This window comes from Micromys minutus (genome assembly GCF_963924665.1).
Source record: "Micromys minutus genome assembly, chromosome: 21".
NCBI lineage: Eukaryota > Metazoa > Chordata > Mammalia > Rodentia > Muridae > Micromys > Micromys minutus.
The window spans coordinates 22,048,336-22,062,836 of NC_137956.1; the positions used below are offsets into that span (position 1 = coordinate 22,048,336).

At 45.2% G+C, this 14,501-nt stretch overlaps 1 protein-coding gene across 1 annotated transcript; it reads right to left on the bottom strand.

Annotated features, from left to right (window-relative positions):
- Positions 1-1,483: 1,483 nt before the first annotated feature.
- On the bottom strand, positions 1,484-9,246 carry TMED3 (transmembrane p24 trafficking protein 3). Its single transcript, XM_080934305.1, has 3 exons — positions 8,973-9,246; positions 7,307-7,555; positions 1,484-2,213 (listed from the first exon to the last, which is right to left on the bottom strand). The coding sequence occupies exons 1-3, from the start codon at positions 9,147-9,149 to the stop codon at positions 1,977-1,979; spliced, it is 663 nt and encodes a 220-aa protein (XP_080790431.1). The 5' UTR covers positions 9,150-9,246; the 3' UTR covers positions 1,484-1,976.
- Positions 9,247-14,501: the final 5,255 nt, after the last annotated feature.

Genomic DNA, 14,501 nt, shown 5'->3' on the forward strand with positions numbered 1-14,501 from the left:
AAGGAATACAGGGCTCTGAAACACACTGTCTAGGCATTAATTTGTCAGTGGTTATGACTATTGGATACCTCAAAAGGTACCAAAGGACATGGGACCCAGTGTGTGCTCAGATTTTCCATCTTTCCTTTTCCTCCCTAAACTCACATTCCCATTCATCTTTCCACACCATCTCTATGTTTGACATTCCTATTTGCAGTATCCTACTAGATGTCTCTACTGACGGGTCTTTCATTTTAAATGTTGCTTCATCGATAATGTCTAACCCAACAGGTTAAAAATTATGTCTTTGGGACCAGGCAATTACTAAATCTGTTATTAGTATGTAAGTGCTTAAAAAATATTTGGCAAACAATGAAAAGACAGTAAGTTTCATCACAAAAATTATCCAAAATTGAAAGAATGGGGCAGTGTCTCTTTTAGTCTGTTCTTGATAATTAAATGAGGTTATGTTAATAAAGCAGGGAGTACTAATAATTCTCTTTTTTTCTAAAAGAGAACCTTCTCTCAATAAAATATGATATGAGAGATTGTGTTACAGTAATGGCCTTGACTCCTCAGACTCCTCAGTGACTAAAAGACAGTATGTTCAACTTGGTCAGAAGCTGAGGCTGGCAAGGGGCATGCAGCTAGGGAACATAAAAGAAGTACAGATTAGAACTAGGTGTGGTGGTATACATCAGGTAAAACAGGTCTCAGGAGAACTGAGAGTTGGAGGCTAACCTGAGCTACGTAGCAAGAGCTACCCCAAAACAACCAAAAAGTAGCAGCTGGAATGTGTTCTGTCAATCTGGGCAGAGGTGCCCACATGTGCTGTCGATCTAGGTAGCAAATACATGAAAGTTCAGTGTTTCTCACTCTGCCCTATAGTTTAATAAACAATCTTTTAGATACATTGTCAAAAGAAAAGACAAAATACCACTGAAAGCACACAGAGAACAAACCTACCTTCAATCAAGCTAAGGAGTAAGGTTTCCAACCCAGCTTCTCAAAGGATTGTTCTTTCCCAGTGTTCCTGTCAGCTCGATTGCCACATTCCTTGCTAGCTTTCCCTTAGATGGACATCTTATCTCCCTCGCCCCCAGACTCACCATACTCCATCCATGTACGTTAGTTCCTCCCTAACCGAAGGACACTGGGGAAAATATGACGGTGCCACCCTAAATTGACAGGTGGCATCTGACTAACAGAAAATGAGGCAGAAGATCATGCACACGGGGCTTGGTCGTTGTCACAGGAAACCATGTATGTGCAGACTGCTGAGTGACAGGAATGGGAAGGGGTCTTCCTGTTGCCATTCCCTCGGGAGGGGCAGGCATGGTTCGCTTGCTCCTCTCCACATCTCATCCAGTTTCTCTCACGCTGTTTACATACACACCCATGCTCTCCATCAAGCTAGAAGCTCCATTAAGAAAAATGAACAGAGGCCACCAGTCCAGAGTGCTCAATCTTGGTTTTTATTAGTTCTGCCTCCAGGAGGCACAGATCACCAAGGGCACTCACTCACTCTCTATTTGGGTCCTGGTTGTATGTCTGACCCTACTGCTTCCAGGTTAGACCTGCTTTCCTCGGGTATAGAGAGGCCCACAAAGGGAAGGTAAGAACACAGGGTTCCTTTCTTCTCAAGATGGAAGAAGATACAGCAACCTAACATCCCATGTACCGTGGAGTAGTGGCAGAACCCTAAGCTGCCCTGCAGGCCCAGGTACTTGGAGTTCTCCCACAGAATGGATGCTGGGTCACTACCCTCCCATAGTGGCCAATCCCTAGGTTGACCCAAAAACACTTTTGGCCAATGTTACACACAATACAATCAGATTACTGGGCTCTGTGAGCTTCAGTTGCTGGAGTGCAAGGACCAGATATGAGCACAAACAACAAAGTGTGGCCTCTGGTCTCCCTGCAGCTCTCCCTTTACCCCTTGTCACACTGCCATTCCTGCAGAAGTCGGAGACCAGCTGTGGGGTGGGACTGCAGGGCTAAGAGTGGACCGCTCTGTTAATGGGTCGCTTTTCTGTAAAGAAGCTTTTCAGCAGTAGCACCTGGCTGAAGCTGACCACAAACAGGGCAATAGTCTCGCCTACAGACCAGTAAGACACTCGACTATTAAGGTCTTCAGCTCGGGCTCGGTCCTGAGCCTCCCGCAGTCGATAGTGTGTCTGGGAGTCAATCACAGTCTTCAGAGCCTCATGAATAGTTACACAGGCAGATTCCATCTAGGAAGGAAGAAAAAAAGTAGTCAGTTGCTAACCCTAAGTTAGGGTAGAATCCAGTAGCCAAGGATTACTGTGAAATCCTAGGTATCAACTACTGGTGCCTCTGAGAGGTCTGTGTTAAGCACTTTACGGGTTTCACAATTCCACAGATAACCTGGGCTGGGGCGGGGCTCAGAGAAAGCAACTTATTCAATCACACAAGTTTACTATGTGACAGAACCAGCCTATGTGTGCAAGCCCTACTCGGTGTCTCTTACTTAATCCTCATAATGCCATGACTGACTCGATCACCACCACCTCCCGTCAAGGAAAGCCAGATCATAGCTTACTTCTCCTTACTGATGAGGAAGTTGAGCTAAAAGAGGCTAGATGAACTTCTTGAGGTACACAACTAACAAGCCAACTAGACTCAATTATGCTGGACTCTGAATCCACTGCCTATTCTACTGTATAATGGATGCCTATAGCTTCATGTGTAAATGAAAGGATGTGTGAACATACAACCTTGTATATACACACATACATTCCCACCTAACTCACAATATCTCATGCCTACTAAAACAGTTTATGTCATAGACAGCTCTCTGCAAATGTCTGCAGCACCACCACCACCAGTCCTTGATCCCTACCCAGAAATTTAAGTCATGGGGAGCCACTATTCCTGCAGTTACAATGTTACTTGGAACAGAGGATGCTGTGGCCGGATCTACTCACACAAGCCCTTACAGCAGAGATTCTCTTTAGCTGGAACAAAGAAGAAAACCCTACAAAATTCAGCAAAATGAAACAAAATGAAACAGAGTCCTTGGCCATATGGCTAAGGGAATCTAGCCAGTAACTGACTAACAAGAATGCAGACGCTTCCTCTTCTAGGTAAACACTCAAGCTGGCCAACAACCGAATCTTAGCTCTGAGACTATGAGGAGAGAACCACAGAGCCTGCTTCAGACTCTCAGCACCCAGAGTTGTGAGGCAAGAGATGGGTGTGGCATTCAGCAACCAAGTCTGTGGTAACAGACAGCTAATGCAGCCATTACCTGAACAGCATGAGTCCTTACTCTAGCACTGTGATTCTCTGCACAAGATTGGGCTAGTCACCATTGTCACTGAGGAAAGAGTCACAAGGCCCAGCCTCTTCCTGAGGATCTACAGTAGTTAATTAATTGTTGCTGAGAGAGAAACAGTAAATGGTAAGTAATTCATGTTCCTTTGCATGTGCTCTTAACAATAATTAGAAATAATCTTAACTAACTAAACCCGTTGGCTCACAAAAAACAATAATGGGGCTGGACAAATGGCACATAGAGAAACCTATCCTTAAAGGCTCTGGCTGCTCTTTGGTCCAATATAGGCAAACACTCATACACATAAAATAATAAATCTTTTAAAATAGAAATGCAAAATAGAAATGATTAATGTTAATGGTATAGTGGAGGAAGCCCTGAGTAAAAACGTTCTGAGTGAGTGAGCTCTGTTGACATGGGTGTAGCCATTTCAAGGATGCCAATGCCTTAGGCCAGTGGTTCTCAACCTGTGTGTCCCAACCCCTGTGGTGGTCAAAGGACCTTTACACAGGGGTCGCCTCAAACCATCAGAAGTATCAGATATTTACATTATGATTCGTAACCCTGGCAAAATTACAGTTATAAAGTAGCAATGAAAAAAAAGTGTGTGGTTGGGGGTTATCATATCATGAGAACCAAACTAAAGCATTAGGAAGGTTGAAAACTACTGCCTTAGACCCATGAGAAAATAGGCTATGCTCAGAGAAATGACAAAGCCTTCCTTCATGGTCCTAGTTCAAGTGTTGATAGTCAAAAATATCCATTGTAGCTGTCTCAGTCAGATTTTACAGCCTAAAGTTTGTGCCTTACAGAGACTGTTCCAATCAAGATTAACTAAGTCTGCCTCCTTGTTGAGCTGTATAAAACAACCCTGCCTCCTTGTTTATCTGATTAATAACTGAGCTTCCTTGTACAGCTATATGCAACAATCTCACCTCTCTGTTTAACAGTACATAACAAACACCTTGACCTTTCAGGGTGCTGAGGCTTCTCCACCAGTGAGCCCAGACCACCTGATCAGTGCCTCACCATCCCAGTCGGGTCCAAGTGCCTGGAGCTCTGCTGGACGCAGTGTAACAGGATGCACTATGAGTGAGTTGTAGAAGTTAAAATAATGAAGGGATAAGAAGTAGTGTCATGTGCTAGGTTGAACAAGCCAAATAAATACAGAAAGAATAAACTTAAAAACGTCCTCACAGAAAAAAAAATACATTAATTACAAGTTACACATGGCCAAAAAAGGAAAGTGATTGCAAAAGACACCTCCGCTGTCATCAACTAGCAGAAGAGGCCTTTAGTTCCTGGAGACCAGGGCAGTTTACAGGGACTTGCTGCTCCTCTCTACTTCCAGAGAGCCCTACATTGGACACTGGCAGAAGAAGATGACCTCCATTAAGGACCCTGTGCTGGGTGGGACTGGGCTTGGGAGAGGATGGGTTAAAGTCAGAGAACTTAGGAACAAGGGAGAGGAATAGAAAGAAAAGTAGATAAACACAGACATGTGTGTGTGCAGGCATAGGCTTTGTATGTACATATATGTATGAATACATATAAATACATGTAAACACACACATGATTTCATTTATATAAGTCCATGGGTATTTTGTTTTTAAGCCCCCAGGAATGGCTCCTTTGGTTCTCCGAGTTAGAAATCCACTCTTTAAGTTCATAGCACACTCAGAAACCTGGTGGTCCCTGGATTCACAGAGGGGAAATTCCTCTGACCCTTGGCCCTAGCCAGACACTTCAGCATGGGTCCACCACTTCTCCATGTGGGTTGATGTTAAGGTGATACATGATTGAACAGTGGAGAGGTTGGCGGAGGGGGGCGGGCTAGAAAAAGGGAGGAGGAGGAGAGAAAGGGATTCCAGGAGCAATCAAGATGGAGCTGGAGAAGGATGATCTGGTCTAGGTGGACTTAATTGGCGATAGCTAGATATGAATATTTTTAAGGGATTCTATAGGTCTTTTATCTCATATAGAAGGGCAGTTTGTATCTTTTTCATCTGGATGTAAGCTTGTGTGTAGAGAGTTTGTGGTTTGAAAATTTAACATATAAACCTGCTTGAAAGGCTACTGGGTTTTGGAGTAATGTCTGTGCCAGGCAGTGAAGGAACGGAAATCGCTGGGTGGTCGCATCCTCCCAGGACAGAAGCAGGGCGGGCAGAGTGAACCACCTGGGAAGGGAACCTTGTGGAGAGTGAAGCTTGCAGACCATGTGACTGAGTCCGTGCGCTCGGCTCCACACTAGAGCAGTGTCCTCGGTGAGACCACAGGGGACCAATAACAGGTAAGACATCTTTTTAATATTTACTGCAACAACTCTACACTGCTAGCCAGAGACAAGCCTCTGGCACATGAACACCTGGGGTGGGGAGAATCATAATCAACTATAGCACATGATCAGGAACATGAGCCCTCTCCACCGGGTCTCCCCTGGTTCTAATCTACGACATAGCTCTTCAGCTGGTGACCACATTTCAGTTAGTTGCTTCAGAGAATGTGAAAAGTAGGCATTGGGTAAAAGAGGAACCATATGATACTGAGTAAAACAGACTGGTGAAAGAGGAACTTTATAAATTCCACCTGCCTTCCTCACTGCAACAGAATCACACTGAAAATGAAAGGCTTTCTCTGTTGCTCTAACTCATTAACCTTTTCTCCCTCGCTGCCTTTCACAGGTACAATAGAGTACAATTTCACTGGTACAATTCCTTAAACTTCCATGGTTTCATCAGTGACCAACAGAACAATCTGTACCTTCAGCTGGATCGTCTAACTTCTATTTAAATAGCCAAATGTACATAGTGGGTATTGTACTGGGCAATGCATCTCTATTCTCTAACTGTCCAGAGACGGTGAACGACTTGGCCTAAGCCACAGAGAAAAAGAACAGAGAGCACACAGGAGGAAGGAACGGCCTCTTTAGAGATTTGAGACATTCTGGCTTTGGTCGTGAAATAAGATGGTTATTCCTGTCTTACAGGTTCCCCAGGCCATGGTGATCAGTCATAAGACAAATGTTTGGTGAACTCCTTTGGGAGTGATACCTCCTACACCGAGGTATTAAGCATATAAAGGTAGCTAGATATCAGAGTCCTGACCCTTGGGAAGCCCAGCCTATGTGTAGGAGGAAGGAAGAGCTTATATAGAAAGAGGGAAAACTCCAGATAGAGGCTGGGGTTAGTCAATAATCTTGAGAGCCATGGAGGTCCCATGGGGGTCACTGGAAACTGTTCATCCTCCAAAACTGCCTGGACTTCTCTTCTACAGTGGGGATTTGTTGTTCAGAGCCACCCTCTCGTGACTCACCAAAGGGACATGAGTGGAAGTGTATGTTACTACAGGCCAAGGCTTTGAGGGGACAGCTGGGCCTTTCTCGTTTCTCCCTCCTTTGGTATCCAGAGGCAGAGAACTCTGAAGTCTGAGGGAAGGGAGAAGGATGGTGAGGAGGAGCCTTGAGGCTCAGGACATCGTTCTGTAGTAGAGCATGTGCTCAGCAAGCACAAGGCCCCACGTTCAGAGAAAGAAAGGGAAAGAGTTAGAGATAGGGAGATAACAAGAAAGGGGGAAGGGAGGGGAAGAAAAAAAAATGAAGAGGAAGTGAGAATTTAAAAAAACAAACAAAAACAGAGCCTGGATTCCCAAGTCATCACCCAACCTTTTCCTAACTATCCTGAGAACAGACTCCCAGTGTGCTAGGCACTGACATATGGGTTTGTTACAGCAGCTTGTCTTACCCTAACCAACACACTCCTGAAGCAGGACTTTGGTCTTCGTGATCTGAGCATATCACACAGCAGACAGGTACACGACAGACGTTTGAAAAAGGTGCTATGCCAGAAAAAGACAGTTGAAAGGGTAAAGAGGAAACTCGTCAGCCGTGAGACATGAGAGGGCTCTGGCTAGAAACAGAAATGAAATGGAGTCTCTTACAGCTACATGTTGATTCTGGTTCATCAGCTAGGACAAGAAAAAAAAGCAGAAACATACAGAGCAGGGTCCCCCAGTCCTGTCACGTCCACTCACCTGAGTGAGAGCTGTGACCCTGTTCCCCATATCTGGGAGAATGGGGGGCTCGTCACCCACTTGGAAATCAAAGTAGACAGTCTTGTGAGAGAAGGTGGAGAACTCATTACTGAAGCAAAACTGGTAAACGCCCTTGACCTCTGTCTTGTACGTGAAGCTGTCATACTGCTTCTTGGTCTCCCTGTAAATGACGTTGCCCGTGGGGTCTTCCACATAACAGTCCACATCGTAGTGACCTCCAGTGATAACCTGACAACCACAGAAAGCGTGCAGTTACTGGGAGGCAACCATTACTTCGAAATGCTGACCGTAACAGGGACCACGCAAAGCATTTCTATAATTCAGCCTTCGCCATTTCCCAACACAGATGCCATGACACTCACTTCCCATCCTGCTGAGTTTGAGCAGTTAAGTAAGAGGCAGTGACCACTGAACTCAATTCTTTCCTTGATACTGTGACAGAACATCTGACAAAAGCAAGGAAAGGTAGGTTTCTTTTTTTGGCTGGCAAACAAACGTGAGGGCATAGTTCATCACGGAGAAGCCATGGTGAGTAGAGCACAAAGGCTGCGGGGAACTGGTTACACGGCATCCAGAGTCAGGAAGCAGAGAAAGATGAATGCTAGCATTCAGCTGGTTTCCTCCTTTTTATTCAGCCTAGGACCCCAGCCCAAGGAATGATGGTACTCCCACTTCAGGTGGCTCTTCCCACTTCAATCTAATCTAGAAACCCCTTCACAGAAATGCCCAGAGGATTATCTCCTTGGTGATTATAGATTTCCCCCACTGGCTTCTGGAGACTCACTGCCCATATCAAGAACACGGTTCTTCTTAGGCTGCCTGTGCTGAGGCAGGACAACACACACTCTGCATGTTGTCCATAGATGTGAGAGGGGTCTCATCAGTGACTCCATCTTACATGGAATTGTCTTCGAACAGAAGCAACCTTCAGAGCTTCTGCCATAGAAGTGCTGCTCACTGTCCACAGCTGGGCTTCCTATTTCGCCTCATTTCTAAAAGTCTTGCTTTACTGTGCGGACTCATCCCTCTGAGCCTAGCCCCGCTCATTAAACCTAGGGGATAGCGCCTTTACCAAAACAACTGTTAGATATGAAGTCTGTCCATGGAGACAAAAGTGCAGGACCTGACTTTGCTGAGCCATATGGTAAGCAAAGTGGCAATCCGCATAACCACACCATTGGGGAGTGTGTGTGACTGTCCTCATAATACACTGCCAGGGTTTAAAGTCTGTGTTGAACCCTCCTGTCCAAAACCCCCTTAATGACTCCAACTACCTCATCCCAACTCCAGCTGAAAAATGATGCAGTCCAAGAGACAGTTGACACAGACTGCCAGCCTGTGTCCAGCTAATTAATACCTGTGTCCATAAGGCACCTGGGGAGGTCATTCTGGTCGATTCTGCAGGGGGCGACAGGGGGCGCCGACAGGCCTCCCCAAACTGGGCGCTCACCTGTAACTGCCTAACTCCCCAACCCCCCTGGCCCACTTTGGGAGGGCTCTGGCAGGTACAAACGTTCCTTTTCAGGGAGGAATCAACCAGTGGTCTAGGGTTATCCCCTACCCCATTTCAGCTTTTGGTGGCTAATCTTGGCCTCTCCGGATGGCGGCGCACCAGTGGCCCTGTGAGAGGCGGCTAGGGCCGCACCTGGTAATCCAGAGAGAACTTCACGCCCTGCTCCACCTCTTCGTGGAAGCACTGCTTGGCGTTGTCCGGCAGCTCGAAGGTGAGCTCAGCGCTCCGCAGTCGCTCGGCCCGGAGCAGGAGCAGCAGCAGGAGCAGCAGCATCTGGAAGGATGAAGCGCGCGGAGCCTCGTTGCCCATGATGCTCTGGGCCTGGTCCTCTCTAGGCTCCGGCGCGGCGACAGCAGGGAGCCGGGAGGGGTCCCCTGAAGAGACGTGGCGCGAGCTCAGCACAGCGGTTCCGGGCGACTCAGTGCGCAGCCGCACGCCGGAGAGGTGGGCGGGGGAACCTTTCCTCCCACTGCGCCTGCGCGTCCCTGAGTTTAAGCGCTGCCACTTTTGGATGCCCGTGCTTCGCCTTGCGTTCCCCAGCTCTTGTAGTCGGTAACCCTTGGGCTTCTAGTCTGTGATGTGCTGTCACTTAGTGTCTACCAAGTCTCCCGAGAAATCCGGGACGTAGAGAACACATCCAGCAGTTAGGAGGGCTAGATGAACTAAAAAGGAAATGCAGGGAAGGAAGGCAATGAACTCTCTCCTACCTAAGGTGAAGAAGTGTTCAATAAATTAAACCCCATGGCTACACCCGCTCTGGAAGAAAACAGGTTCTCTTGCACCCAGACTTCCTTCTGGAAAAAAAAAAATCTAAAGAATTTCAATTATGCTTTTTAATTCGGGTCATATTGAAAATTCTTTCAGGGAAAATCTGTCATCCCCTTTAACTTCTTGAAAGTGTTAAATATGAAGTGTTTGTTACATTTAAGTTCCGGATGGGGAGGGGCCTGGGGTCGGAGGAGAAACCTACATAAGTTCAAAGCAGGAGGTCTGATTTCACAGCTCTTTAAGTTGGAGCAGGCAGAATTAAAATCAGCATCAAACTACATATAAGACAAGTGAAAATGCCTGGGTTTCTTACAAAGTAAATTCTTGCTTAGTAGACAATGATCAGGTGGCTCCTATTGTACGATTTTAGGTGAGGGATTACCAATATGGGGCACCAGTCAAGGGAATATGACTAGGAGGAAGCCAGCATAGGCATTGCCAGGAAACTGGCACAAACAGGGAATGCCCAAGAAAAAAAAAGGACTTAACGTGGAAACTAAAAACCAATAGGTTATGTTGCTTTAAAAATGTACATAACAGCAGCCATTCATTTAGTATTAACAATGAACCCGACACAGTGCCAGCCAGCTATCCAGCCAACATAATTTATGTTAATTAATTGTAACTAGCAATTAATTAATTAATGTCTTTTTCTAAGTTTGGTAAGGAGCCCCGGATGTTTAATTCAGTACCACCTGTCTTTGTTCACCTTTTCTGTGTGTCAGCAGCTTGAGCCAGCAGCGATTTATAATCCTCATGATTTTGTGGGTCAGCTGGGCAGTTGAACCAGGCAGCCTTCCCTGGATTTGTCCAAGAAGCTACATTCATCTAGAGTCCATCTGGACTGGGCTGTGCAAGACAACCCCACTGTCCTGTCTGAGGCAGACACAGGTCATTGGCTCTGATGCCTTTTTCTCTTCCAAGCATTCTCTAACCACCAGTAGGCTAGTATCTGGAGCCATTTTGCCTGCTTCTGTGAAAGTCTGCCTGTCAGGCAGAGTCAAGTCAGGCCAGGGTCTACAATAAGAGGGGATACACTTAAAGCTCAAGGATAGGGGCTGAATGTTCTGTTAATTTTGGAGGAAGGAGCAAGCAGGAATAGGGAGGCTTCCAGATGGATACAGATAATGAATGTACATCAGTCCTTGTCTCTGCTGGTTTGTGACTTTGTTTCCAATGATACTGTAAAGTATATTAAGCCTAAGAAAATTAAACTCCAGGCTGCTGAAGTATTGACAGGACAGCCCTCCCATTTGCTAACCCTTTTCTCTGAGTCTTCTTTTCCATCTTTCCTATAATCCCACTTCAGAGGACTGCTGGTCTTCTACTGGCAGGACCAGTATAGGACTAGGCTATCTTTCTTATGTGACTGTACTGGCTGGTTTTGTGTCAACTTGACACAAGCTGGAGTTAATCACAGAGAAAGGAACCTCAGTTGAGGAAATGACTCCATGAAATCCAGTTGTAAGGCATTTTCTCAATCAAGGGGGAAGGGCCCAGCCCATTGTGGGTGGTGCCATCCCTGGGCTGGTAGACCTGGGTTCTATAAGAAAGCAGGCTGAGCAAGCCATGGGAAGCAAGCCAGTAAGCAACATCCCTCCATGGCCTCTGCATCAGCACCTGCTTCCTGACCTGCTTGAGTTCCAGTCCTGACTTCCTCTGGTGATGAACAGCAATGTGGAAGTGTGAGCTGAATAAACCCTTTCCTCTCCAACTTTTTTCTTGGTCATGATGTTTGTGCAGGAATAGAAACCCTGACTAAGACAGTGACATACTCAGAGAAGCATCCCCAAAGGACCCAGGCACAGATAGCAATGTTCTCCAAGATCACTTTCTATACATTTTACTGGCCAATCAAGCCCAAAGCTAGTCTAAATATAAGAAGAGGGAGAAATAGACTCCACCTCTAAGGTGACAAGTTGTCAAACCTTGTTGTAAAGGGGGAGCCGTTGAGGTGGAAGGCATTTTGCGACTGTTAAATAATCTTCTGCAGTACTCAAATTCTGCAGTACTCACCTGCCTCATCAGTAGCTAAGCCAGAAGGTGAACTGAGATCTGCACAGTCCTGTGGGCTACATGAACCCCAAGAAGCACACTGCCTCTACAGATCCCTTGAGATCATTAATTCTCCATGTTCCATGTGGGAAAGGTGGGTGCTAAGCACGAATGACACTGAGGTGGAGCTCAGCTCAACATAAGCAGTAACTATCCAGAAGAGAATTAACGGGCAGCACAATCTCCACCCCTGCATAAACTAGAGCAGAGACAGATGAACAGCCATATTCTGAAGAGGCTGCAGAGAAGATGCATGGGCTAATTGTAATGTTAGAAAACCTCTAAAGTGCCCTTGAATTTTTATATTTTATCAGATGTGAAAAGTTTTTAAATTAAGAAAATCTGAAAGAAAAATAAAACATCTGCCTGTCCTATTCCTGAGGTGACTCGGGAAATCCTTTCTAAGAGTTAGTATCTTAATAGATGCACAAGAATCATATGAGAAAAATTTATTAGCGGTTCAGGATACAAACTCTTAGTGGCCCAAGAATAACTGATAATTTCCTTATTGCCATTAACATCCATTAAAACTGGATGGATTTCCAAACTTCATGGATGATGATCAACACTTAAATATTTCTTTTTGGAGCTTGAGAAATGCCTCGGTGGGTGTAAACGCTTGTTTGCAATTATGAGGTTCTGACTTCAGATCCCAGCACCCACATAGAGATAGCTGGGAATGGTTATGTGCACGCCTGTAGCATCACTGTCGAGGACAGGAACAGGAGGATCCATGGGGTTTACTGACTGCCACCCCATCTCCAGGGTCAAAGGAATAAGATGGACAGTGACAGATCTGGACACTAATGTCCTTTTTTGTCATTCACCCACACAGAGAAGCTTGCACACATGGACATGATGTGAGCATATACCACAAACATGTGTACACCATACATAAATACACACACACACACACACACACACACACACACACACTCACACTCACAAAATCTTTCCTGTGAAGTTGGGGTTACAGCATAAGAGGCTCCTATTACAATTGAGATTTTCATTCAGTTTCAACCAAGAGGAGAAGGCAAGGGAAAGAAAGACAGGGATGGACATTAGAAGAATAAAAAACAAAATTGGGGTACCACTAAGCAGAAGAAGCCAGAAACTGTTACCAAGGATTCTTAGGGATTCACACTATGAACTTTTGTGGAATCATTCACTAATATTCTATAGTTCCATGCTTGTTTCTGATCTCACAGTCATAAACATTTAAAAGGTAAATAAGCGTGCTAAAGTGAGGCAGGCAATACAAGATGATCTGTCTGTGCCATTTGATCCTTACCCCACGGAGCAGGAGCACTCTCCCTTATACTGCTAGGAGTCTAAAATGAAATCAGCATTTATCCATACATGCAACTGATGATAAAGAAATATGGATGGATCTGAAAGTCATTATAGTGAGTGAAGAGAACCAGGCTCAGAAAGTAAGCACTGTATGTTGGCCTTCAAATGCAGATCCCAGCTTCTAATTTTTACATGTGTGCATTTATGTGGAATTGGGTGTAGGTAGAGGTCGTGTGTCTTGGTTAAGGTTTTGTTGCTGTGATGAGACAACATGATCATGGCAAATCTGATAAAAGAAAACACTTAATGGGGTTGGCTTACAGTTTCAGAAGTTGAGTCCATTATTGTCATGGTAGGAGACATGGTGGTGTGCTGGAGAGAGAGCTGAAAGTTCAACATCTTGATCCAAAGGTATCAGAAGACTGTGTGCTGCATTGGGAGTAGCCTGAGCATATAAGAAACTTCAATGGCCACCCCCTCAGTGACTCACTTCCTCAATCATGCCATACGTACTCCATCAAGACCACGCCTCCTAATAGTGTCACTCCCGATGGGTCAAGCATTCACACACACGAGTCTATGGGGCCATACCTATTCAAACACTCCACACCACAAAACTAGAAAGGAGCCCATGAAATAGAAGAAAGAGATTTTGAAGGAGGGTGGGTGTGGGTCTGCATTCTGTAATAGAACTCATGTGATTCAAAAGAGGAAAGAAGAATCCTGGAGGTGGAAGGGTTTGAGCTTGAATAGTGGGCAGGGAGATGAGGGAGAGAAAAGAAAGCCTGGGGAGGAAGCATTGACCAAGATTAAACATTATGAAAATATAGTAAGAACACCTGACCCGTTGTGCATTCATTTTCTTTAAATATCAACTGGTAAAGCAACAAAAAGAAATAAATCCATGTAGTCGCTATATAGAGATTAACTAAAGCCAATAGAAAATTCACCAATAACTTAGCATTAGCATGAAATTATAAGCAATACCATTAAGACTAAATAGAGGAAGTAGAAAGTGTTTGCAAATGAAATCGTAGAGTATGTTGGTGCCAATGCTGTTCTCCTAGGACTTATCAGCTTCTACAGAACAATTCTTCTGGGAGTAGCAAAGCATTTTAAATATCCTTGCAAATTCTTTTTTATTTTATGTGTACGAATGTTTTGCCTGCAAGTATGTGCACCGCATGTGTGCGTGGTCAGAAGAGGGCCTCAGATTCCTTAGAACTGGTGGTACAGATACTGATTAACCACCACATGGGTACTGGGAACAGAACCTGGGTCCTCTGCAAGAGCAACAAGTGCTCTTAACTTCTGAACCATATCTCCAGCCCCTTAAACATCCTTTGTAGTAGAAGAAATGATCCTGCTTTTTACCACTGAACCAAGGAAGGGGATATTTCTTACCCCTGGTCCCTGGTCCCAACACATATGAGTGTGTGTCAAAGGCTCTGCCAACTGGTTGCTTTTGCCTATGAATCATAAAGTAGTTCAGACTCTGGAGCATGTCAGAGATGAAGATTGAGAGGCTCGAGGTTATGAGAGCCA